Source organism: Pyrus communis, chromosome 5 (assembly GCF_041283825.1).
Source record: "Pyrus communis isolate YQ-2024b chromosome 5, ASM4128382v1, whole genome shotgun sequence".
In the NCBI taxonomy this organism is placed as follows: domain Eukaryota; kingdom Viridiplantae; phylum Streptophyta; class Magnoliopsida; order Rosales; family Rosaceae; genus Pyrus; species Pyrus communis.
Genome location: NC_142569.1, coordinates 9400041 through 9427635, shown reverse-complemented (window position 1 = coordinate 9427635; position 27595 = coordinate 9400041). Strand labels below are relative to the sequence as shown.

The following is a 27595-nucleotide window of genomic DNA, read 5'->3' as shown; positions in this document are numbered from 1 at the left end:
CATGGGTCTCACCTTTTAACTTACATGGATACTAAATAATAATAAAACTAACTTAAAAAAAGACATAAAGATAAAATCAAAATAAATAAAAAAATTCAAATCAAATGGAAAACAAAAATGAAGATCAGAAAATATCAAAGCCCCGCCACCTCCAAGCTCAACCTATGACCACCGATACCCCATCCCAATCTTTATATTCAAAACCCACCAAGTCGGTATATCATGGTCAACATTAATATAGTTGCCTCAAAATCTAAATTTCAAACATAGAATATATAATATGGAACCCAATGATCAAACATGTGTTAAATTGAATCGAAAATGGACACACCAAATTGAAATTACATCAGAAAAGCAATCTCTAATAAAGAAGAGGGTTAAGAATTCAGATAGCCTAAGAAGGAGCTTGTTTTTGCTCATGTGATTTCCCCTTTCGCCGATTCTTGGCTCGTAGAACTTCCTCTTTTTGTGTGTGTGTGTGTGTGTGCAATGAAGATGGCGGTGACTACATCATGACATTCCATAGCATTTTAGCAACCTCCATGACCTTCTTCTTGATGTTGGTGGCTTGAGTTGTAGGGTGGAGTTAGTGGTTGTGCGTTGGGTTTGGAGGTGATGGTCTGGTGGGGGTGGTGGTGACCATTAGTTGGTGGAGGTCATGCTTCTATGCCCTTCTATTGATTTTATACACAAAGTGAGCTTGGTTAATTTAAGAGAAATTTAACAGGGACTTAACGAATATGACATTTTCAATAGGTTGGGTACTTGTTTAAAATGTTTAAAAAGGTTGAAACTAATTTGGAATGACACTAAAAAGTTAGGAGAGTTTAGGTACTTAACCTATTTCTTAATATGTAAGAATGCTTCTAGTGTATTATGTATTTTTTGTTCAGAGAAAGCTTTATTTCCTTTTTTTTTTTAAGACATTCGATATTTATCCATCTTGAGGGGTGGTGGAGTGGGGTAAACCTCAAAATGAGCTACCATGATAAATTAGTTCAAATTCGTTTTGCCTAGAATCGAACATGAAATATCTCACTTACAAATGAAAAAAAATATCATTAGATTGGAATACTAAACTTTGTTTCTTTTTTATATTTTTTAACAGGTAATGAAGATATTTTCTATGAAGAATTTTCTCAAGTACTTGCCAAATTGATTAAGTAACAAGGTTTAAATATGGATGAGGAATGTCATCGCTAAATTGATTAAGTAATTGCCAAACTTTACGAGTGCGATTACATTTACGAAATAGGTGATTCAATTTTTTTTTTTTTAAAACCAAAATGGAAAAAGAGTCATTAATAAAACTTCATGAGTCGTCAAAGATGTGATATGTATAAAGATAAAAATCTCAGCATGACTGTAAAAACAACAACCTCAAATGCTAAATTAAATTGGAAAACATTCGTATACATAGCCAAACTTGAACCAACGAACCCCAAAAAGAGCCAAAACGCTAAATAAACCTTAACCCTAACTCATAATTTCCACCGCTTTCTTGAGCACCCACATGCCCAATATTATGTTGTAAATTGAATTAGCTCTACAGTTTCCAGGTTTGACATGTACAACTGTTGAAATACACATTTAATTGGTCACGACTCATTGCCCACTAAATGGGCCCTTGGTCAAACACTTTATCAGGATGTCCATTTAGCAACTCTTGCACATATTCATGCCCCGATGAAATTGAATTATGGCATGGAGTCTTTGGATTGGCGCCAAAATAAAATGTCACTCCTTTTGGAGTAGTGCAACTTTCTTTGGGGTGAAAATAACATCAATGGACAAAATGCCCAGTTCGTCGACCATTTTCTTTAGCAAAACAGCAGATTTGAATGACCAATTCAAGGCTAATAAAGGTAGCATAAAGCATTTTATGGTGGGTTTCCGTAGATCAACTGTTGACCACAACATAACTCTCTACAAAGGCAAAAATGTTTCTTTTCTTTTTCATTTTATTTGTTGTCAAAAAGAAAAAAAATGCTAAAAGCCATGAAAGAGACTGACGTTATAAAATTTGGACAAGACATTGATATTCTACCAGTTGGCTCCTTTAGAGAACAGACCGACGTGCATTTTGACATTTTAGCCGTCTGATTTTATTCAAACGCAGCCTACAACTCCTTGGAAAACCCGGCCGGGCCGGCCCCTCATGTTAGAAGCTCCCTCATTTTTAAAGAAGAAAAACATTACAAGAGCCCTAGGTCACCCAATGTAGAATTTTTCAAGTCGACGGGCCAATGGTCCACTTCAACAATACCAATACTGTCCCCACTTTACCACATGCTCAATCCTCAAGTGTGAGATTTTATCACAAAAAATTTCGATGTTAGTTAGAGTGAGATAATTCTATTTAAATTGCTTTCTCTTTGGCCCTCTGGCCGATGTGGGACAACTCGAGATTCCAACACCCAACTGCAACCCGGCCGTTCGGTAGAACCAGGAAGAGAATGAAACCAAACTTTCACCCAAATGTAATGACCTTGAGAAGCCAAGGCATCCACAGTACACTACAAAAACTAGCTTTCAGAAAGACGTGATTAAAGGAGACGTGATAAAAAATTTGGCTACGGCTTTTGATGGGAAAAGCTGACTTGGTATTCTTTGTTTGCTGATAATATATTGTGCATAACAGAAGAAAACATACTTTTAAACATGGATTTAATCTTCCTGGAAGGCTAGAACAAACTCTAAACCTAACTAAGACGATGCCGTTTTGAAGATGAGAACATCTTCCTGGATAAGAAGGAAGCAGAAAACATCCTTTTCAGTTCCAAAAGAGTTGTGAATAGTTAACTTTCGACAACCACATTAGAGCTAGTTATTGTGCATGTCTATCCGAAGGTATATAGATTACTTTGACCGATTAGTTCCGCTGATGTCTACTTCTTTTGTTGTTTTACCTGCAACAAAAGGAAGGAAGCATCATACAGTGCCGTTTTCAGATAAGGAAAACCCCATACCGTTATGAGTGGTGTTGTGGGCTGTGACGATCCGGTCTAAGGAACGTAAACGAGGAAAACCAGTCAAACGTGAACTTACAGATGTCCTCTCTCAAGACCATCCAAGTGTTACGACACAAACAGTTGTACCTGAATAGACAAATTAACCAAGGCAAGCCAAGCTTGCTTATTCCATTAAAACTAAGCCTGCCTTAAATGAGATGAGAGGCTCTCCACTTTCCACACAGGCTTCAGATCTTTATTTTTCCCATGCAATGCTGCCGAAAAAGCTTCTTCAAAGAATATGCGTAGTGTTGTTTCTTAGTGTTATAGATCTTTTAAGAGAACTAATCATTTGGGAGGGAAAGGTGGCATAATGAAAGCCGACAAATAATCCGTCTTTCTCAATTCCCGCATCCGCATGCTTAGCTAACAGTGATTCGATGAGGCCACTGTATTCAGTGGGTGCCTTCCTATTGTTAAAGTTTTTAGAGAGACGTCTATGACCCAACACCAATATTTGTTTTAAACTTATCCACCTACTAGCCAAGTAGGACTGCAGGAGTCATGTTTTATCCTAAAATGTTTCGGTATGATCACAAATGAAACCATGTAATTATAATTTGTAAATTGTTTTGTCAAACTCCCAACGTGGGGTTTCCAACACCTATGTTGCTACAGAATATTACGTACACATGTAGTTTCAAAGTATTCTCAAATTAGCTCAGAATGTGCAATCGTCCATTTTGTACCAAATAAGTTTATGAATCTTAATTTAGTCTGTCTTAAAAAGAACAAATAAGATACTATACTGTCCAATAGCTTTAAGTTGTACTAAGAGATTAAACGGACTAGAAGAAGACGAAAAAGAATCGAATTTCTTCACGAAACTTGGAGCACCGTCAGTTCTCCGCTACCGTCTTCGGTCATGTTTTGCAACGCCGTTAACGATATCACCACCTCTTTCGTTCTGAAATTTTCTCGTCGACATCACCATCGCTTTAAATTATTTATCTTAAATTCATAGTTTTTAGGAAATCTTCTGGTCGACATCATCATCTCTTTTGTTCAAAGCTTTGGGATTGTTCAACCAAGAAGAAGCTCGGAGGGGGTTGCTAGAAATGAGGGGAATGGGTTTGTAGGTCGAGTGCATATAGTGGAAAACCCAACATAAATCAGATGTTTGGATTCCAATGGGATTTATCTTTTTTTTTTTCATGTTTTGTGTAAATTTAATTTGATTTCGTACTTTCATTTGCTCTCTTTCACGATTTCTCGTTTGAATTTTACAAGGTATTGTAACTCTCTTTTTCATTCATTTCACATAAACCAATTATACATTTAAAATAGGGCTTCAATAAAAACAGGGTACAACTTCAATCACAATTACTTTAATACATTTGGATACAAAGGAAAATTGAATTTATTCAATTTTGATATAAAGAAAATTAACTAATCCAGGAAGAACATTTGTGCCTCAATGGCGTAAGAAGTACTCAAAACAAACATTGTGATGTGCAAAAACAGAAAATGATCATGCTCTCCAACCTAATGCAGGAAGAACATTTGAATTCTTGTATGATATCCATGTTTTGCACATTTAAATATTTATATACCGAGAATAACAATTTAAAGCCCCCACCCACCCCTTCTCCCCAACTTGAAAAATTAACCTAAAAACTACATTAACCACCAGAGTTTAAAAATCCAGACATAGCCCAAACTAACAACACTCACATCACACACATTGAGAGACATATTTTTTAGAGAAACTAACTAAAAATTTCGAAGAAACCAAGTAAAATTTTCAGAGTTTAAAAACAGAAAACCATTAGAATCTTCAGAAACCAACTAAAATTGCAATTTGAAAACAAATCCGCTGAATTTTAGCAGCCCTGCTGCATATATTGGCTTTTTGGCCATGAAACTACATAAACGAAGAAAATATAATATAGTTGTAAACCTTAGACTCCAATCAGGTCAAGTGCGAGCTGCAATTTGATCCCAATCACAAAATGCAGAAGAAAAAAAAAATCCTAATCTAACCATCGCTTTACTAACAGTTTGGAGAAGGATCAGAACTTCTCCTCCAAGTTTTTGTTCATTTTATTTCAATTGTCCATCGGAATTTCATTCAAAGAATGATTAAATAAAGACAATGGCATGCCAAAGATTAAATACCCTAATTTCAAACTTCGGTAATGCATAGCTTTGTTTTGTTTTGTTTTTTTTCTTTCGAAAGAGCATACTAAGAGAACGGTCAACACCAACATCCTATTCGAGTAGCTATTAGCACTTGACCTGCTACTTTGGCGAGCCACCAACCCGCCACACCATCATGTCCCATCCGCTCTCTACCACTCACTATTTCTCTCACATTTATCTCTGGACGCTGCGCTCGGTGCACAGAAACACCAAGGCAACTATTGCCGGCCTTTTTCACGGCGATCCATGTGACAACGAAACGGCAACATTTAATCTCGGCACCTAGGCGAATTTCAACATCCCTGAACCCACCTCTTGCAAACTGCCCTCAACCCTCCTAATTTCAATTCTTGTATTTCTTGTATGATATCCATGTTCTGCACATTTAAATATTTAGGGTAAAATACAAAAAATTATCTCAATTATTGATGTCACGACATTAATTTTCATACCTCATCTTTTAAAATTGACAATGTCATACCTCATCTTTAGAATTTGGTCCAATGTTATACATTCCGTTACTTAGCCGTTTACTTTTCAGTTAAATGCTGATGTGGCTTGATCCAGGTTCCACTCTCTATCAAAAAACTAATAAATATTAGTAAAAACTAAAAAAAAAACTCATTTAATAATTTTTAAATATTAAAATAATAAAGAAAAGTTATTAAAAAAATAAAAAAAAACCTTCTGTTCGCACCCTTCCCCCCTGGCCCATCTTCTCTCTCTTCTCCCCCATCTTCATCTCCCTTCCAGTCCCCTTCTTGCAACCCAGAAAAAAAGGAGGAAGAAGAAGAAGAAAAAAAAAAAAAAAAAACCGAATCTGCAACCCAGAAGAAAGAAGAAGAAGAAAAAAATCCAAATCTGCAACCCAGAAGAAGAGGAAAAAGGAGGAAGAAGGAGGAAGAAGGAGGAAGAAGGAGGAGGAAGAGGAGGAAGGAGGAGGAAGAATAAGAAGAAGAAAAAAAAAAAAAAAAAAAAAAAAAAACCCCCGAATATGCAAAAGAAGGAGGAGGTAAAAAAAAAAAAAAAAAAAAAAAAAAACCTAGATCCCATTAAGGTGGAATCGGGAAACCTTCGTGACCTCCTCCTTCTTCCTCTTCTTCTTATTCGGGTTGGGGGGGGGGGGTTGTTATTGAGGGTTTTTTTTTTTTATTACTTTTCTTTTAATATTTAAAAATATTAAATAAATTTTTTTTAGTTTTTAATAATATTTTATTAATTTTTTAACAGAAAGTGGGCCCCGAATCAAGCCACGTCAGCATTTATTTGAAAAGTAAACGATCAAGTAACGAAAGGTATAACATTGGACCAAATTCTAAAGATGAGGTATGACATTGTCAATTTTAAAATATGAGGTATGAAAGTGTCGTAACATCAATAGTTGAAGTAGTTTTTTGTACTTTACCCAAATATTTATATACCAATTGAGAATAACAATTTTAAAGCCACCACCCACCCATTCTCCCTCACTTGAAAAATTCACCTAAAAACCACATTAACCACCACAGTTTAAGAATCCAGACATAACTCTAAACCATTCATAAAGATTCACCAAACCATTCATAATCATTCACTGTTGTATCAACAAAAAAATAGAAGAAAAAAAATTCTCATGGTTGAAAGAGATGATAGTAAAAGCGTTAGGATGAACCTGCTGTTATCAATTACACATTCCAGTGGATGAAACTCTTTGTTTCTCAAAAACATGCATATGGTTGAGCTGTAAGGATACATCACATAGCAAAAAATTGAGTTTGTATTCAAACATAGTAAAGAGATTTGTATTAGAAATTACTTTGTCTGGCATCTAACAAAATTAAGAATGGATAGACAAATACCTCAGTTATGGTCTCTTTGGTGCCTACTCTGTGAATGCATGCTTTGATCTGTATGCTTGTGTTTGATCTACATGCATGTCAAGAATCAAATAAAAAAGTGCATCACAGAAATACAGAAGCAACCAAGAAATGGAAAAACAATCTAGCAACAGAAGGATATTCAAATGATGTGAAGTGGAAAAGGAACCTTAATGTGATTTGTTGAGAAGCAAACAGCAGGAAAGTATGAAGAAACACATAAATGAGCACAGTGTAACCCCCTAATTTATAAAGACAAAAACCTCACCGTAACAATGAACTAAACAGCCTAAACTCCCTAATTTAAAAACAATAAACTTAAAAAGGGGTCTAAATTTGGTTCTCATAAGCAAAGGACCAAAAAAAAAAAACCAAAAAACATAAATATCAACACAGTGCAACCCCATATTTTACAAAGACTAAGAGCAAACCCTAATAGCTAATTAAACAATATAAAAATATATATATGACAACTTTAATGAAGGTAATAATATCAATGACAGTTTTAATAAATGGAATGGCAAATCAAACGGTGAACAACAAATTAAAAACAATAAATTGAAAAAGAAGACTGAATTCGGTTTTCTTAGGAGCAAGGGACAAAAAACAACCAAGAAACAAAGCAATTAACATAGCACAACCCCCTAATTTACAATAACATACAGCTAACCCTAGAGGTGAACTAAACAACCTACAAAGATCTATGACAATTTTAATGAAGGAACAAAATATCTATAACAATTTTAAAAAAGCAAATGATCTATAAAACAGTAAAGAATGAACCAAAAACAATAAACTCAAAAACAAAGCTGAATTTGGCTTTCTCATAAGCAAAGGACAAAAACTAATCAAGAAACAAGTAAATTAAATAAGTGCAACCCCCTAATTTAAAAAACAGAGACTTCCTCAGCCATCATCTCCTCACCGACTCTATGCGGTAACCCATTAACCCCAAAAAATGCACACAGCCCTGCTTTCTCCTCTTTCTCTCTCTCCCCCTATCCATCTCTCTATCTAAAATTGGAGAAAATCCCATAGGTCCTGGCAGAGGACCTAGCTAAATCTCTCTCTTACTCAGTTGAAACCAGTAGCTCCCATCTTTCTCCAATATGTCAGTCCCTCTGTCTCCCTCCTCTCCTCCCCCCAACGATCCTCCAACCAATGTAACAGCCAAAGCCACACCCACCTATCTCTGAGTCAAGAATCGTAGCGCCCCTCTCTCTCCAATCTATCAGCCCTTTTGTCCCCTTTCCTTCTCTCTCCCCGAGTCAAAGCTCAGATGCAGCCCACAGACCAGTTCTTAAGCCTAGTGGCAAATTTGTAAAATAAGGCTAGTAGCAATCTTGTAAATAAATTGAAATTCATCCCAAATCACTATTCATTTGTATAGTGCAATTTCTCCCTTTTTTTTTTTTTTTTTTTTTTTTGAGAAGATACGGTAGTAGATTCATTTACTTCAAAAAGGTGCGGTACAAGAAAATTACATCCAGAGCCAATTATGGCAGTACATTGTCCTCCACAAGTAAGTCGGTGACAATACTTGGGGGAGTAACATCTCATATACAATCTTGTTGCACCAAGAGACCAACCTATGTAAGGCGATGAGCAACCGAGTTTGCTTGGCGACAAGTGTGGGTAATTTCACCTTCAGTGATTGAATGGAGGAGCACCTTGATATGTTCCACAATCTGAAGTGAATCGCTTTCGAAAGAAATATGTTGAAAACCCCTGTGAACCGCCCAAGACAAACCTACCCTCAAGGCCACTGCTTCTGCTTGGAGAGGAGAAAATACATCCTCCTCCCTGCCACATTTTGCTGACACAAAGTTTCCTGTTTCATCGCGGACAATAGCACCAAAACCACCCACATTACGTTCCCCGTTCTAGGCCTCATCTATATTCATTTTGAGACCCCCCGATGGTGGCGCAACCCATTTGGAGGGGATTTGTACCCGAGGACCTTGCCCTAGCACCGAGGTTCGAGTGAATTCCTGCCACCACATTATAGCCCGGTTGACACAAACATCAGGAGGGTCTGTCCTATCATTCCATTGCTTGCCATTTCTTTCACTCCACAACGACCAGCAGATCATAGGGAAAATCTCAAAGTTTTGCTTTGAAATTAAACTAGCCACATCATCTATCCATGACAGAAAATTTTGGTGATGTACATTTCTCAGCAATGGTCCAAGACTTGAAGCTGTCCAAGCACACTTTGCAAATGGACATTCCTTCATAAGGTGGATGATGGTCTCTCCGTGGGCGTTGCATCAGACACAAGCTAAATCCGTAGCTATATGTCATTTTGCCAAGAGTACCCGGGCAGGTATGAAGTCAGTGGTAACCCTCCATAAACACACCTTCACTTTTGGTGGAACATTTGCATTCCACAGCCTGGACCATAGCTTGTTTGCACTCTACTGTGTTGATGAAGAGGCCTCATGGGTAGGTGGTTGTAGCCATCGCCAAGCAAGATGGTACGCACTACGTACTGTAAACCTCCCACTTTTCTCGTAATGCCACATTAATTTATCCGGTGGTGAGCGGATACTTAACGGGATGGAACAAATTGAGGTTTCTTCTTCCTTTGAAAACAGCGATGGTAACAAATCAATCTTCCACCGATGTGTGAGGGGATTGATGAGTTCATTTACTGTCCTCAAAGTACATCCCGGTGGCTTGGGGGAGAAGGGTCGAAACGATGAAGGGAACGGCAGCCAAGGGTCCTCCCAAATACGGATGGTGGTGCCATTTCCCACCTACCAACGTGATCCCATTTTAAGTACAATTCCTGCTGCACATATGCTCTTCCAAACATATGAAGAGCTAGGATGTAAAGGTGCTTCCAAAAACTGCTCATGTGGGAAGTATTTGGCCTTTAGTATTGTTGCAACCAACGAGTGGGGGTTACAAATCAACCTCCACCCTTGCTTTGCTAGCATTCCAAGGTTGAATGCATAAAGATTTCGAAACCCGAGTCCTCCCTCCGCCTTTGGTATGCACAATCTCTCCCACGAGCACCAATGCATTTTCCGTTCCCCTTCATCTCCATTCCACCAAAAAGACGCTAGCATCCTATTTAGATCTTCACAGAAGAACTTTGGGAGAAGGAAGCAGCTCATGGTATAGTTTGGGATTGCCTGGGCCACCGTCTTGGCCAATATCTCTTTTCCTGCTGCACTTAGTAATTTTCCTTTCCACCCTTGTAGTCTTTTCTATATTCGTTCCTTCAAGTACCCAAAACATTGGCTTTTGTTTCTTCCAATCAGCTATGGCAAACCCAAATATTTTTCATGTCGCTCCACCCACTTTCTCAAGATTGATCTTTTGCCCCGATGCATTTTCATACAACTCAAGAATTTTCATGATATGGCAGCACTCTATCTCAGTAGCACGACAGAACAAAAGACTATCATCGGCAAAAAGTAAGTAATGTGTAGAGTTGAATAGTGCTATTCACGTACTTTTTTTACCTACTACACATTCTTGTTAACTTTTTTGTCATTGATCTTCTTCAATTCATTTGATTCGACGGCTGAAAATTGAGATAAGTATGTGAAATGAAAATAGGAGTGTGGATAGAATTACCCTTTAGCGTTTTGTAGTTGTGAGTTGGCTGCATTGGCTGTGGTGGCTGTTGGTGGAAACTCGAAGGATATTGAATAACAGAGCATAAAATTCAAGGATTTCAGAGATTAAAACGATCACTTTTGGAGAGTTGGTGTTTTGTGAATCTGAAGGACCCAATTGCTGAGCCAGAGGTGTTTAATAGCCCAGTGGTGAAGAATCAGAAGGGGGGATGATTATTATTGGGTTTTCCAACAATCTGCTCAGCCTTTTCTTCAAAGGCGAGGCGGATTCGACATCATATGCAGCTCAGTTTCAACCAGTTTATGGTATTGACGTGCCGCCTCTGATGAAACTTGCTCCAAAGGCAGATGACATGATAAAATGGGCGGTCGAATTAGAAGAGTTCAAGAGCCTGCTTGCAATGGATTGAATTATGATCATGAATGTATATAATGTAATAAAGGATGAACCTCTATTATTTTCATTGTCAATTTCAATCAAGGACTTTATTGATTTTCTGTACAAATTGTTTCACATCGTTGAAGAAACATACGGAGAGGGGAGTAGAAGGGAACTAACATATATTGCAACTTCGTTAAATAGGAGTCGTGCTTGTTGAAACGAACTTTTTACCGAAAAATTCAGACTTGTATAACTAGTTAGTCATTCTTGTCTGAGTAAGAGAGATCGATTCAGAATCCAAATGAGAAATGCTTGCAACAGTAAGGATTTAAAAAGTACATAATCGAGGAATTTATGCATTTCGATCAGAATAACATCTATTCAGAAAGACATAAGTTTCCTTTATCTTTTGAATGTGGTTTGGTTTCCATAACAATTGCGTTCTTCTAGACAAGAAGATTCAAGTTAGGATGGAAAAAGAATTTCTTTCTCTGAGCACAAAAGAGTGAAAAGCAATTTCTATCCAACACAAGTTAGGTCGAAGGTGCTTAATTGTAGTTTCAACATGTATGCACTTAAAGTTACCGCCATTGAAGCTCTTCTATTTCAAGACCAGATCATCTGTTCCTCATGACAGAGCTATGATTGAACAAAATTTATAACAAGGTCTCCTCATTGTGCATCCCAACAAAATGCACCTTATAAAGTTGTAGTTTTCATCAATCTAATACGAGCAAGTTATCGAGTTCTTCTCTTGAAACTACACATTTCATCATATCCTCAGCTTTAGGAATGAAATCCGGTACATCAATACCGTAAGGTGCTTGGAACTGAGCTGCATATGTTCTTGAATCCGACTCTCCATTGAAGAACATGTTGAGCAGATTGTCTGAAAACCCACTTATAATTAACCCCACTTTATGGTTCTCCTTCACTGGGCTATAAATGACCTCTGGCTCAGCAATCTCTCCCTTAAGATTCCAAAACACCATATCTGGCACAGTCAGATTATACCCTTTTCTTCTGTAACGACTCGAGGCCTCCTTATAGTCATCCCACCAATCATATTTGAAGGCCTCATTGAAATCCCTACAGGTGAACACAAAAATCCGCCGGGGCATCTTGTCATGGCTTAGCTTTTGTGGGACTGCAATGTCCAAAACTCTGTTGTAAATCTCTAAGAAATCCAATTTCTCAGCACATTCTATCTGCCTCATTAACTCGCATTTGGACCAAAGATTGTCTCCTTCAATCTTATGAAGCTTGGGAGTATCACTGAATGAGAAAACCATTCCTTTCCATGGATTTTCACTCAGTTCTGAAATTAATAAGCCCATTGCAATGCACTCCATTTCCTTGCTTGTCCCTTTCATGCCTGTGACGTCACATGTTGCAATACAGTTCCTGAGCTTCCCTTTGCTTGACAACTCTTGGACTAGTTGCCGCCATTGAAGCTCAGCAATTTCATCACTACCCTTTTCCTTATCTAAGTAAGCTGTGACTTGGTGAGGAAGTTTTAGCCAGTTTCCAATGCTTATCCCAAAAATTGTATCTATCTTCATGTGAAGCTCAAAGGGTATTTTGCTTTCCCTTTCTTTCTTAAGGATCTTCCAGTACCCTTGCATGGAAATCAGGGCCTCAAGATTTGGGGAAGACAAGCACTTCTTTGTTTCGGTATCAGCATTCTCGTTCTTTCGCACAACAGCTGCAGTTGTCATCACTGACAATGACTTTAAGGCTTTGCGCAGAGGAACAAGCACTTGTTTGTGCAAACGATAACGAACACTGTAAGTGTAATGAGCTTCTTCAACATATTTGTACTCCTCATAGCTGTGGCGTGGGAAAACTCTCTTTGCTATGTTTTCACATAGCAGGGTTGCTCTATCGAATTTAGAAAAAATTGAAGGACATAATTTAGAAGCAAAACTGATCTTTCCAATCTCACCAGCGTCCATAAACACGAGATCTGATATCAATAGCTCAGCAAACATACCTGATATTCGATCGTGCAAGTTTCGAAAATCACGGTCATTTTGGTACCTCTCAACCGCGATTTTGGCGCTGTCAATTTGAATATCTATTCCATCTATCTCTTTTCTATTCTCTTCCTCATAGACACATTCTTCCTCCCCTAACCAATAATAGCCATATGGGTCATAAACATAGTATCCACGGTATCCATAGCCATAGAATGCGTCCCTGCCATAGCGATAGCATCCGTTGCAGCCATAGCCATAGCGTCCGTTGTAGCCATAGCCACAGTATCCCTCATATCCACAGCCATAGAATCCATCGTAGCCATAGTATAATCCATTGTATTCACAAGAATAGTATCCATCGTATAATTCATAGCCATAGTATGGCATAGCGTCCATTTTATTCATAGCCATAGCACCCATCGTATTCGTAACCACAGTGTTCACCGTATTCAACGGTTGGTTTTCTTTTGTTATGGAGTCGTTCAAAACCATATAAAGGATCCCCAAAAGATCTTTGATTAACCCTAATTCCACAAAAACCATGACATTCAAAGAAAGGGTTAAAGGGTGGTTTTCGTGCACCCACAACATGGATTTGTAAAACCCTTCTTTGTCGAGCTTCCCCGCCATTCTTAGGGTAAAAGTAAGTCTCAGAGTGGTGAGAGGGTCAAAATTCCATGCCCTCTCTACATAGTGGATCAGATCCTTCCGCCCCTGCTCGTGCCCGCCATAGTCGCTGTAACTGGAAGGGGTCGTGGCTGGCGTTGGGGTGTCACTATTAATCTTCGTGCCGGCATTGAAGAATAATTTTAGGCATGGGTTCAAGGAGCGTGGGAATGTGGAAGAATGCTTAGACCGTTTTTGACCCAGTTGAGGGCCTTGTTTGAAGGTTGTGATGGTGGGTGTTTCGCGGCGGTCTATGGTGGAATTAGGCCGGTAGAGCTCCGGTGGACCCAGTAATGTTTCTGGAGAAGTCATGTTTGAGTTGTGATGAGGGTTTGCAGAATTAGTTTTTAAGAGATAAGAGTCGGAAGATGAGGACCCGTTGGGTGAGAGATTTTGGCTTTGTTTGTGGCTGGATTATAGGATCAGATTTCTTGGGCAACAAGTCTTTAACTTTTATTATCAACTTTTTTTTGTGTATCGGTTTCTGTTTTTTATTTTTCTATGATTAATTATTTCACAAAGGGAGATGCAGAGTAACAGAAAATATTTTTTTACTTGGAAGACTAGAAAATTTGTTTAGACGTTAATACACTGTTAATAGATTTGTTTAAATTATTGATTTTTATTTTTATTCTTAAAGAGGCGTAGTTAGTGACTTTGATATGACAGTTCATTCTTTCGGGGGTCGGAAAAATTCACAGAGGCTCCCATAGTGTGATTCACTAGCATGAGCTAGAAAGACTCACAAAAGCATAATCTCCCTCTGACCATCATCGTGTGATTCACCAATCGAACTCATAACGTGTCATAGAATTTGTCCCCAACCACTAGTCCACTCCCACAGTGATTGTTTGAATTACCGATGAAAAAGTAGAAAAATTGTGTAAACGTTGATACTCTAGACCCTGGAGGAGGAGCCATGTTTGGGTATGGACTATAGAGACAATACCAGGGTTAGGTTTTGAATATTTGGGCATATGCAATTACAGGGTGAAATTACTCTCTCTCTGTTTTTTGAACATATTCAATTTTTTTCCCAAATTATTTAACATTTTTTTTTCCAAATTAACTTAGGATTAAAGAAAAAAAAGGCCGTAACGGAATATTGTGACCTTGGTAAGTCTTGAATTAATGAATAAAGTTTTTTTTTTTTTTTCTTTGCTTGGTTTTTTCATTGCCCTCTAGGTATTTTACATCTTAAAACTTTTCTCTCCCCTTCTCTCTGGGATTAAGCTATATTCCTGTTATGGTTAGGAAGCTTTAGTTTTAAACTTGTCTCATCCTAGTTAGGATTTCCTTTGGTTTTGGGAAACGAAACAAAACCTACAACGCAGTATAAATACATGCCTTAGTATTCTTAACAATCACACACCTTTGATTTACTTGAGTTTGAACGTTTGCAATACGTCTTGTGTTTGTTTGTTGGAGTAGTGTACGCACGTTTTAGCAAATTTCGGTGAACCGAGATTTCAGGAGCAAACTCAACAACCCCAACAGGTAAAGGAACCAAATGATGCGACCAGAAGATGTACCGTGCCCGCCAGCTCCAAAAAGGCCCGGACCTCTTAGTAATGGAGATGGCTCTAAAGCATCCTCTGCGACAAAACGTGATTTGATCAAATACTTCTAAAAGGGATACAAAGTGGAGTTAGGAGGCAATAGAACACTACCAAGAAAAGGATCAAGTTTAAATTGAGATTAATTAGGATTTGGGAGTTTAGTTTTTCTTCAATTTTGTGAAATGGGCTTAATACATCTATTAGATCAAAGTTTTAACTCATTTAATCAATTTGATTACATCCATCCAGTACAAGCAAGTCCTTGAGTTCTTCTCCCGAGACTGCACATTTCAACACATCTTCTGCCTTTGGCAATAATTTCAGTACTGATGATGCATCGACACGTTCTTGCAACTGCGTTGCATAAGTTGTCGGATCTGGATCTCCCCCTGAAAACAAACTTAGAAGATTGTCGGTAGAACCAGTAATGATCAAACCCACGGCATCACCAGCGTCGTTCACCACGGGGCTCTTAATGACCTCTGGCTCATCACATGAAAGGTTCAGATTCATAAACACAATCTGTGGCACTGAAAGCCTCTCTTTTTTGTATTTAAACCAAATATCCGTACGAGATATGGAGAACTACATTCACAAGAAGCTATCAGTTTTTGACTACTTTTAACAGGTACAATATGGCATTCTTGACGCAAACATGCATGATGCGCACACAGAGCCACAGCGGCAGGGGAGGACGGATTGAAAAAGACTTGATGTTTGATGACTTACCGTATTTCATGCCACAGTCACATCTGTGTCGTCGACTTTTTAGCAATAATGGCCACATTCCTTGGGGACAATGCAGGATTAAAAATTGGTTGCATTTCTGCTTCAATTGAACTCCCTTGCTCTTGGAGGAACAACAATCTATCAAGCAAAAGGAAAGTTTCTAAAAGAGGGCCGAAAGCAGCTCGAAGAGACCAATAAGGTCCAATAAGTTCCTGGTCATACAAATAATTGGTCAGCAAGTATAACGCGTATGGTAAACTTATATATTCTTTCACCAACTAAAGAGGAACCAGCAAAGAAATTAGCAGGATGAGCGAACCTAATGCAAATTTCAACTACGCAGTCCTGCAATGTGTCAACATAATAAATTATTCAGATGGCATTTACTAATTACTATACACTTAATCCAAACAACGAAATACAGGACTTGGCATATGTAATTTATTTTATGCACATTTCTCCCAAAATTTCACTTTCTTTTGAATCTTCAATGATAAGAACCAACATTATTTTCTTTCATCATTTTGAATACTAACCTAACAGAGGCATAGAACAAAATCTCTATAAAATTTCCATCCCTATACAATGATGTGGATGGAAATTCTGCAGCTTAAAATATGATTCTCCTTCCCACAACTAAAACTTATCCTAAAGCCAATTGGTCCTTCCTATTGCTATACAACCTTACAGCCGAAAGCCCTTCAGACCCTGCTAAGACAATATTAACTGGCTCTCTTGGAGCCTAGCCCTCCACATTTAATCAGAAGCCCCAGTAATATCTGCATCAGAGCTATCCTAATTTTACGTCATCAGAAAAAATAAATGCTACATTAATCTTGATTCTTGCATCATCCATATAAAATACAAAATAATTGCATCCGCATCTGTTTAACTTTATAAACAGAAGGGATGTCACATTGGTTCAGAAACAGAGACTCAAAAACTAGTTGGAGAAAGCAGTTTAGGTGATATGTTATATGGGATGTGAATAAGCAAGCTAAGTATGAGTACAGCGTATTATATGGGTGAAAGTAAACATACAGCAGATGATTCAACGTCCTTCCATATTCCATGAACATCCATTTCCTTCAGAGGCTCAAGACCAAGGCGAGATAAACCAGATAAGCAATATTTCTGGAAAAGTGGATACTTGCCAATGAACTTGCTCTTCCCACATTGGGTGGCCTTGTTGAAGGAATTTTCGTTAGTTATGGTCGTTGTCTCTAACACCGTGTCAAAACTGCCATCTGTGTCATATGTTTATCTAGTTATGTGTTTCACTCTAATTAGTTCAAAAGATTGCTGCAGCAAAACAATAATAATTAAGTAGAATAGAAAGTTCCATTCAGATTACAATAATGTTTTGTTACCTGCTTCTTGTACTGTGGGTTTTATGTGAGACCAGCTTCCTTTCATATCAGAGTTTATTTGGGACAAGGATGAAAATGTGCTTTCTTTGTGATGCAGCGAGGAGTCTGGAGTGACCCTCTGATGTCGGCGACGCAAAGCCTTTCCTTGACGCCCAATTGATGGACTTGTAGTCATCACTTTGGGATAATATACGCTGAGAACCTGCAGAAGTCAAGAGTATGTTATTTATACCATGCAGGACTTTAAGGGTAACATCAAACAAGGAGGTTGAGCGGAACTCAGAATCAGAGAGAGATGAAAGCAGCATAGGAATGATTGAAATAAATTTTACAAATGTCCATGCATTTAAAAAACTTAAATTGCTGGCTAACTGCAATGGTGTAAGTAATGCATACCATCTGAAAAGCAGCACGGAAAGCATGCAGCTCAAAGTTATGGACGCCAGCATCATTTTCCAAGCATCTCCACCTCTCCGCACTCTAGGAAAGTAAAGCAAGAACACAAGATAAAGCACTCTAGAATAAATATCCTCGGAAAAAATTAACTTAACGCCTCTCCCCAGCATACAGAATGATCTACAATCCTTCTAGTTAACCTCACCCCACTTTGTTGTCATCAGTCCCAGACTCCCACGGACTTTAGATCTATACCATGGATTAATTGAAGAATAAACTTGCATATCCTCTTGGGTAAACTTTCTAGATTTTCGAAGAACCCTCAGATAACCTGATGTCCCCTTAACAATTAGTCATTATCTGCATGTTTTTAACCATAAGAAAAACTTTTAAAACTCGTTTTACCCTCATACTTTTCTATTTCCTGTACTTTTCTCTTTCGAGAGAAGCAAGACTTACCTGACATGCAAGGTCACGCGAACTTTTTCCAAGTGACAAACCTGCAGATTTAACACCATGACTCATTGGAAAACCACATTGAGAACCCACATGGTTGGAACCCTCTTCAGATAATAGGTTGTAACAGCAGCCAACGCTAACAACTGCTTTAACTTCTTTGCACTCCATAAAGGTCCTGATTCATAAAGTTGAGCATCACTTTCATAGAAATACTGACAGATAAGAACATATGACGCTGTAAAATACATATAACCAAACAAATACATTCTTTTGTTGGCTCTGTAGACTACTGAAAACAGTAAGACCAATTTATGGATCATGTAGAACCCCAAGCAAGTGCCAATCAAACTTAGTATAATTAAACTCTGGAAAGATGGTTAACTGATGGTAAAAAAACATTTGCAGGTGATCATTATGGAAATCTTGAATCAGTTATTTAAAAGGATGAGTGGGTGGTAATGAAAAAAGATACGACTAAAGATAAAAAAATGGTCAATGAAGGATAGGGATGGCACCCATTTAAAATATGCAGACTGCATCAAAGAATCTACTGATGCAATAGAGTTATTTGACAAAAAGAGAAAAAGATGAGTAAAGGGCCAATTGTAATATAGAACTGATTGAAACTTATGAAATATCAAATACCATGGATAACCTGGTTATGAAACCATTGTACACAACCATTTTGTATCCCCCTTTAATCTTATCAGCTATTCATTTTTTCGCTTCAATCAAATTCTTGTATGGTATGAAAGCAACTTGGACACTGCTTCATATACATCACCACTACATCACCAATATGACACGACTCGCAACTCTTCTTATTGGTGGAATACATAAAAGACTTATACAGGCTAGAGATTTCAATCAATCATAAGGAACTTCTATCAGGGTTTATGGGTATAAATCACTCTATCCTCAAGATTATATGGAAGGAACCTCATTTCTGAAAGACAGAAATATAAGGTGTAAAGCAAACTGAAGAACTCACTTGAGCATTGTTACTGAAAGATCTCCGCAAGCATGAAGGCCAGCAAGAACCAGTGAAGTTCCACTGTCTCCCTTGGAGGAAGTTTGTAATGAAGAGACATTATCTTTATCCAGTGGTATGTCAGCCAAAGCTTTCAACATGTCAATAGACATCACATTGCATGTGATTGTCTTAGGCACAGTCAAACTCCTGTTTCCTGATCTAACCCCAGAACAAAAGTAAACTATAAGTCCAGTGTGTGCAAAAAGTGACTCAAAAATAACTACTCAATCCAAGTCAGCAATGAAATTGCTTAAATGTGCTAATTAGATCATAGGATGTGCGACAATAACGCAAAAAAAACAACAGCAAGTAATCAATAAGTCTAACTTAGGCTTTTCAAAAGAAATAAATATCTGACTTAGGCCTTCCAAACTAAAAATGTCTACCTTGGGCTTTTCAAAGAAAAATAGTCTACATATGGGAAATGGAGCTGAGAAATGGATAATTCCAACAAAATAATATGCCTTATTCATTTCTCTCTGAGGTTTGAGATGGAAATTTTAGGTCAACTGATAAAATTACCAAAATCGCAAGTGAAAACATCAAATAATGTTCAAGAAGGAACTACTGCAACAACAAAACAAAACAAGAAGGAATCGTACACAGATTTACGGATTTGAGAAGCATAATATTTCTTGATTTGTTCTGCACGTGCATCAGTAACCCTTCCATGATGAGAACATGCATCAATTGCAAATACTGCATGTTGGTAGTGAAAGGAAAGTACTTGTGCAAGATATCCCTGAAAAAGTAGTTTTTAAGAGAACGGAAAACTGAAAAAAAAGTAATCTTTAAGACTAATTGCTACCATCATACTACAAGAGAAAAAAGAAAAGAAACGAAAAGTCATTGCCTTCCATTATTTTCTGAATAATGCAATTTTAATCTAGGCAAAAGGAAATAATTTAGCAATTTGGTTATAAGTGAAAGAAAGTGAATGTGAATCAAACAAAACAATAGACAAAAGAGCAGATACTGTGGACCAATGAATGCAGACAGAAGATTGCAGGACTACCTGACCAGAGCCAACATCAATTATTGCATTAGCCCTGACACTGCTAGCAATCGAATTAACAACCGCAGAAAGGACTTCTACCTGCAGATACAAGATCATGTTTTTAATAGAATAACGATATGCATTCATTGTTCAAATATGCAAAAAGGAAGTTTGGAATCAGAAACTCCCATCTAGAAATCAAAGACCATACAGACACATCTCTCTGACCCCCAATGTTTCACAACAGGAAGACAGTCAAACCAACAGAGTCATCGCTATCCAATTCTTTAAACAAGTCAACAACTTACTTCATGTTTTTTCTTCGCATTCATGCCTGTGGAGAGAACGCTATTGAGCGAAGTCATGTCCATGCTAGGTAATACCTGCAATGACAGAGATGAAAGTACCATAAGGAAATAGTATCTTGTACTGATACAAATTTGCTCTTCTGACTTTCAATTATTCCGATGATTCAGTTTTATTTCGACTATACCACAATAGTTTATTAGTTTGTCATCATCTTAATCCATGACTTCCTATCCCACATTTTCACATGATTGTTATTATGAGATGTTGAATTTTTCAGGTTTTCTTACCACAACATCTGATTATCGAACTTCAAATTTGAATGCAAATGCAAAACCGAAACTGAGAAATGAATGCATACCGTCTGCAAGTCTGCTTGTTGTCGAGGAAGCACAAGAGAGCTCAAAGTAACAATAAAATTCTTAAGCGAAGCAGGCCAATGATCCTAACAACACAAGCACAAACACAAATAATCCGCATCAAGCTACAAACAATGGCCAACGATTCAATTCAATCCACACAGAAAACAAGAAAAAGAGTACCTGGACCACTCCACAAGGAATCTGCAGGAGATTCTCCACTGCTTCTTTGCGCAAGCAATCCATCCATTCCTCGTCGACAGCTTCCCACAGCCGGTCCTGAAAAGCAATATACTTTTTATCCGGGGATATGAATTTTGATTTTCCGGTCTGGTATTTTCTCAGCATCCAAACAGATTATTGAGGGGACTGAGGAGGAGGCATAGGGAGATTTAGAAGAACGAACCTTGAAGAAATTGACAACGTGGGCGTTGGTTAGGAAAGTATAGGGTCTTACGAAGTCGACGATGGCGTTGATCCATTCCAGGGTCTGGCTCGCCGTTTCGCACGAGTACTTGCGGCCATTGCTGGACATTCTCCTCAACGTCTAAAGCGGACTCGACTCTCTCTCTCCCTCTATCGGCCAACAAGATTTTTGGGCGTTAATAATAATTTTTTAATTTTAAATAAAATTATTTCTAATCACACGATATACGATGAACGAACACGATTTAAAGATTTCTAGAATCCTCATAAAAAGGATCCAGCGAGGATCCAGACTCCTCTATCAGTATCTGAATAACTAATTAAACCGGAAAAAGATTCATTTTTGTAGGGCTTTTTGTTTAAACATTTTGTATTTTATTTTTGGTTTTCACTTCAGTTACAGTGTGAAAATACCTAGGGAAAATGATGAATTAAAAGTGAAAACTAAAAATTAAAAATAAATAATTATTGAATAGGCGTTTAGGTGTAAATGTACATGTTCCGTCCATTAAGAATTTTGTCAAAACACGCTACGTACTTGGTGCATAACTCCTCTCAAAAGCAATTCGTCATTCATAATCTAAACGACTTGGCAATAAAAATTATGTTTACTAAGCTTGAGAGCAATAATGAAATGCTAAACAAACTAAACTCAATTTGACTCTGTGGTTGAGCATTAGTACATATGGTGAGCTACAACAATGGTTAAAAATCCTAACATAGTTAGATTAATAGATAATTAAGTATGTCATGACGTTGTTAGGATCTCATATAACCTTACGGCCCTGGCCAATATATGAGCTTTTATGGACCTCTAAAATATCTTTTATACCATGACTAATGCGCCAGTTGGTCAAATTCTTTTTCCAAGTAATTTATAGGGCGTAAAGTGACAAAAACATTATCAGAAATGCCTCACGTGGAAAGCAAATTTGTAAAAGGGGTTAAGTTCGTCCGAGCCCAAATAGAGGTGAAATTGCTGGGCTTGAAGGTTTAATTGTGTCCAACCCCTAAAAACATGATCTCTTTGTTTGGTGTGCTCTACAATAGTGACGTGAAATGGCACTTGAAAATGGTGACCGCCAATTACTCTCTTAAGTGTAAGTCATATATTTACTCAATTGCTATTAAGCGTATAAATACTTGTGATGTTACCCTGACGCCAACCCAAGTTGGGTGAGTCTAGTGGCATAGTGAAAAAGTACGAGTAACAGTTTTTTAAAGAAAATAATGATCGTGATCACATATAAAATACCCTTCTCAAATTGCTTTCTCTAGATTCGGAAGAGATAAATACCAATAGTTCACCACCAATTTTGACCAAATTGAAATAAAAATTGGTTACATCTCACTCCAAAAGCAAATCTATGACCAAATCTCTCCTCTTTAACTTCAAGAAATTGGAAGTATGATTCTCTCCCTTTTTTCTCTCCTCTTTCATCCTCTCCTATTTATATTGTTGTGATTACGTCACGTTTACATCTTATTTTGAAATTTTTATATAGAAAATAAAACAAAAAGAAAAATAAGAGGAGAAGATGGTAACAGAAAAGAAGAGAATCCGACTCCCAATAAATTAACACCACTAAAAAGCAAAAGCACAAAAATGGAGCAAGATTTGATCATTAATTAGAGATGAAGGAAAAACACCAAAAAACAAGACAGGTACAGCAAAAGATGAAATGATAGAGAGCGACGTGGCCTCAAATAAAATGGAGCGTTTCCACTTGTGCTATATATATATATGCACACATCTTTTGCATGCTCCGTATTCAAGTACACCGAGCAACTCTCCCCTTATCTCACTTGTAACTCCCAAACCCTAAACCGCCAACTCACACCTCCCTAGATCTCTCCTCCCACCACAACCCATTTTCCCCGGCAATGTGATTCCGACCCCAAGCGCACAACCGCATTGTCGTTTTTGAGATGGCCTCCGCTTGCGTCAACAACATCGGGGTGTCGCCGGAGAAGTTCCCTCCAGCGACTTTCCCGTCGTACGGATGGCTGAGTCCTAGAATCTCCTTCAGCCACGAGTTTCCCAACGAAGACAACGCTTCGAAGCTGGGAGCCGGGGCCAAAGCCTCGTCTCCGGCGAAGAACCAGCCGGACGGTCCAGATCCGGAGGTCTCCTGCGCCGAGTTTGAGTTCCGGTTGGAAGATCCGGTGGCGATGCTTCCCGCCGACGAGCTCTTTTCAGGCGGGAAGCTCATGCCGCTTCAGTTCTCCTCGGTCAAAGCTACGGTCAACGATCCGACTTCGACGGAGATCAGATCGCCGGACACGCCCAAGTACCGCCGGAGAACCGAAATAATCGGTGCGGACCCGTACCTGTTCTCTCCCAAGGCCCCGAGGTGTACGAGTCGGTGGAGGGAGCTCTTAGGCCTAAAGAAGCTCTACCAGAGCAGCACCGCCACCACCACCAACGGTAACTCGAAGAGCGAGAGCCACAAAACGGCAGCGACTGTAAGCACAAACGCGCCTAAATCTCTGAAGCATTTCCTTCACCGGAGCTCGAAATCTCTGTCCTCCTCCCCCTCCGCCTCCGACGCTTCCCTGAGCTTGCCGTTGCTTAGAGACTTGGACTACGAATCGGTCTCGATTTCGTCGCGCCTCTCGCTCTCCTCCTCGTCTTCCGGCCACGAGCACGAGGACCTTCCAAGGCTCTCGCTCGATTCGGACAAGCCAAACCCGAACCCGACCATTTCTATCCACCGGACCAACCCGAGACAAGCGCGGGTACGGACGGTGAAGCCTCGGGAGGCGACGAAGCAGAGATCGGCGGCGGATCAGGCGAGGGTGGGACGGAGCCCGATGCGGAGGGCTACGGAGGAATCGGGTACAGTGGCGAGCAGAGGAGTATCAGTGGACTCGCCGAGAATGAACTCGTCGGGGAAAATAATCTTCCAGAGCTTGGAGCGTAGCTCGAGTAGTCCAAGCAGCTTCAACGGTGGGCCCAGGTTGAAGCACAGAGGAATGGAGCGGTCCTACTCGGCCAACGTCAGAGTGACTCCGGTTCTCAACGTTCCGGTTTGCTCTCTCCGCGGTTCTTCAAAGTCCGGGTCTGTTTTCGGGTTCGGGCAGCTATTTTCCGGTTCGGTCCCGCAGAAGAAGGAAGGAAACGGCACCGTTTCCGGCCACAACCGCGGCCAGCACGGCCATTATGGCCATCATAGTCAAAGTAAGAACCGCACCGACCGAACCGCCTGAATCCCAATTGGGGGAACCCGTTTTGAAGGCGTCGTTTGATTCATCGTGTTTTGTTGTATGTAAATACGAGGCAGATTCTGATATTCCGATCCCAGATGTTAGCTATGTCGTTAGAGTTTTAGATGGTGTCGTTTAATCCATCAAACCGACCATCTTCGTTAGTGTAAGACTATTTCTGACTGTGACTGTGGTGCGTGAAGATCACGCGTGTCGGATGTACGTAGGACTTGCCAATAGGCAGTGCGGACTGGTGCTGCTAGAATCAACATGTTGAGCTTATCCATGCATTATTTTTCATTTTCTTTTTGGGCTTTTAATTAATCTAATTTTCATTAAAAGTGCTATATATATATATATATATTATTTGCGGAATTTGGGAAATGATGCCAAATATTCAAAAGAGGCGCCAGCTCCTTTTTGTTTTTTTAGGCTTTTATAATGTGCTATGTTAATGTTGGGGATTTAATTAGTTTTATGGCAGTGTTTTAATGGGTCGGTGGAGACCCACATGTGACATCTAAGATTTCGTATAATTAGAGGATTTTAAGGCCTTAAACAATTGAAGATACCGCATGTAACATGAAATTAGGCAAGAGGTTGAGGTTAGGCACGTCTTAAATGGGCACTTTATGCTTTATTAGAAGCTAAACTGAAATTAAAAACCATATTATTTAGACTCCGGTTTACACGGGGACCCCAACGGATCAAAAATGGTACAATTCTCTTTTTATTTTGTGGGAGGCTTCAACATGGAAAAAAAAAAAAAAAAATACTATTAAGCAATGTTTCTAATTCTTTCGAGCCTTCCTTTATAAAGTGTTTTTCTCTTAAACGTGAGGTAATCGAGGCTTTTCATCTTCTGAAGTTGTAACTCTTAATCCCTCAACCTGTTTGTTGCCATAATTTGACACATTATAAAAGTTTATTTAGAGGATGCATTCAATTAAGAATTTGATGAATTCTTATAGACTTGCAGGGAGTCTATGAATTTTAATAGATTCATATAAACTCCACATGAATTTTAATGGATTTAGATAGACTTCACGTGGATTTAAAAGGAATTTTATACGAATTTTTTTATGGAGTTTAATGAATATTAATGGAGCTTTTATAACATTTACAAAAGATGTCAAAGGTCACAACGAGGATGCCAAAAGAAAAGTAGAAAAGAAAGGAAGATTTCTACGGTGACGAAAGGGAGTGGTGTTGGCAAGTACAACGTGTGACATCCCACATCACCCAGGAGAGTGATCCTTAAATGTATATTCTCATCCCTACCTAGCACGAGGCATTTTGGGAGCTCACTGGCTTCAGGTTCCGTAGGAACTCCGAAGTTAAGCGAGAAGAGGGCTAGAGCAATCCCATGATGGGTGACCCACTGGGAAGTTGCTCGTGAGTTCCCAAAAACAAAACCGGGAGGGAATGGTAAGCCCAAAGCGGACAATATCGTGCTACGGTAGTGGAGTCGGGCCTGAGAAGTAGTCCCGCCCGGGCCGGGATGTGACAATTTGGTATCAGAGCCTAACCCTGGCCGTGGTGTGCCGACGAGGACGTTGGGGCCCTAAGGGGGGTGGATTGTGACATCCCACATCACCCAGGGGAGTGATCCTTAAATGTATATTCTCATCCCTACCTAGCATGAGGCCTTTTGGGAAGTTGCTAGAGCAATCCCATGATGGGTGACCCACTGGGAAGTTGCTCGTGAGTTCCCAAAAAGCCTCGTGCTAGGTAGGGATGAGAATATACATTTAAGGATCACTCCCTTGGGTGATGTGGAATGTCACAATCCACCCCCCTTAGGGGCCCGACGTCCTCGTTAGCACACCACAGCCAGGGTTAGGCTCTGATACCAAATTGTCACATCCCGTGACATCCCACATTACCCAGGGGAGTGATCCTTAAATGTATATTCTTATCCCTACCTAGCACGAGGCCTTTTGGGAGCTCACTGGCTTCGGGTTCTGTAGGTAAGCGAGAAGAGGGCTAGAGCAATCCCATGATGGATGACCCACTGGGAAGTTGCTCGTGAGTTCCCAAAAACAAAACCGTGAGGGAATGGTAAGCCCAAAGCGGACAATATCGTGCTACGGTAGTGGAGTCGGGCCCGGGAAGTAGTCCCGCCCGGGCCGGGATGTGACACAACGTACATTGGGTGATTATGAGATACCAATTAGGCAAGGAAATTGAACAAATACCAATTAGGCAAGGAAATTGAACAAATAAAAAAAGGATCATGCAAGGAAATTGATGCTTAGAATTCGATCGAGTTGAATCAAGATTTAAGGTTCTCTAAAACAAATAATAAACAAAATTGGTCATAAGGAGAAGACAAGAACATTGTTGATTACAAGTTGTCTTCCTTGAAGAGAAACGAGATAAAGATTTGGCCATACAGAGAAGACAAAAAAAATCGAAAAAGAAGTTTGTAGATTTCTTTGCATGTTACCTTTACATGTTTGCTTAGAATAAGAGTTCGTTCATATCCAGATCTGCTCATATTTTGTAGATTGAGGAATCACGATGAAATCTTACACCATGTTTGGATAAGGGAAATAAACTTAGAATTTGGATAAAAGACAGAATCTGTATCTGTAATTTGACATACACCAATTCGCTTGTTTGAATTCATAAACATAGGAATTTAGAATTTTTGTGTGGAAAAAAACTTGGAATTTGGGACCTCCAATTCCCAAGTTTTAATTTTATGTAAATAAGTGTAATTTCCTAATTTCTATGATTGAGAGCTTAAAAATAACAAAATTCATATCAATTCTATTGTTCTTTTAGGTTAACCAAACAAGAAATTTCACAAATTCTAGAAAATAAAATCCCTTCAATTCAATTTCTGTCATTTTAAAATTCCTTAGTAATCTTAAATTTCTTCATCCAAACATAGTGTTAGGGGTAGAGGCATGATTTGTGAGGGGTTTTTGGTATTGATATTTTCCGCTCTAGAATCCACCAAAATCCTTCAACTCATAAATTCCTACAAATTCATTGAATTTTGAATACATCCATATTTTGCAACATTTTTAAAAACTCAAGATTGAATACTATCAGATTTTGATACTCTTCAAAAATCAAGATTGAATACCACTAGAATTTAACAGATTCATTTAAAATTT

The 27595-nt window shown here is 38.8% G+C and overlaps 3 protein-coding genes across 8 annotated transcripts; 1 reads left to right on the top strand and 2 right to left on the bottom strand.

Annotated features, from left to right (window-relative positions):
* Positions 1-11359: 11359 nt before the first annotated feature.
* On the bottom strand, positions 11360-14323 carry LOC137724713 (uncharacterized). The gene has a single exon (XM_068463431.2). It carries the CDS (start codon positions 13936-13938, stop codon positions 11701-11703), a length of 2238 nt encoding a protein of 745 aa, XP_068319532.2. The 5' UTR covers positions 13939-14323; the 3' UTR covers positions 11360-11700.
* Positions 14324-14754: 431 nt separating this feature from the next.
* Positions 14755-21469, bottom strand: LOC137725795 (S-adenosyl-L-methionine-dependent methyltransferases superfamily protein). Of its 6 annotated transcripts, none has more exons than XM_088694187.1 (13): positions 21241-21469; positions 21018-21113; positions 20837-20920; positions 20478-20552; positions 20188-20268; positions 19775-19914; positions 19131-19331; positions 18140-18314; positions 17681-17764; positions 17285-17486; positions 16956-17161; positions 15915-16126; positions 14755-15221 (listed from the first exon to the last, which is right to left on the bottom strand). In XM_088694187.1, exons 1-12 carry the CDS (start codon positions 21367-21369, stop codon positions 15932-15934), a joined length of 1668 nt encoding a protein of 555 aa, XP_088550313.1. In that variant the 5' UTR covers positions 21370-21469; the 3' UTR covers positions 14755-15221; positions 15915-15931. The 6 variants fall into 6 exon arrangements, with proteins under 6 accessions (XP_088550313.1, XP_088550310.1, XP_088550311.1 ...); XM_088694184.1 differs by lacking the exon at positions 14755-15221 and adding an exon at positions 15294-15770; XM_088694185.1 differs by lacking the exon at positions 14755-15221 and adding an exon at positions 15294-15574.
* Positions 21470-22872: 1403 nt separating this feature from the next.
* LOC137725760 (uncharacterized) lies at positions 22873-24753 on the top strand. The gene has a single exon (XM_068464541.2). The coding sequence runs from the start codon at positions 23190-23192 to the stop codon at positions 24468-24470; it is 1281 nt and encodes a 426-aa protein (XP_068320642.2). The 5' UTR covers positions 22873-23189; the 3' UTR covers positions 24471-24753.
* The last annotated feature ends 2842 nt before the right edge of the window (positions 24754-27595 follow it).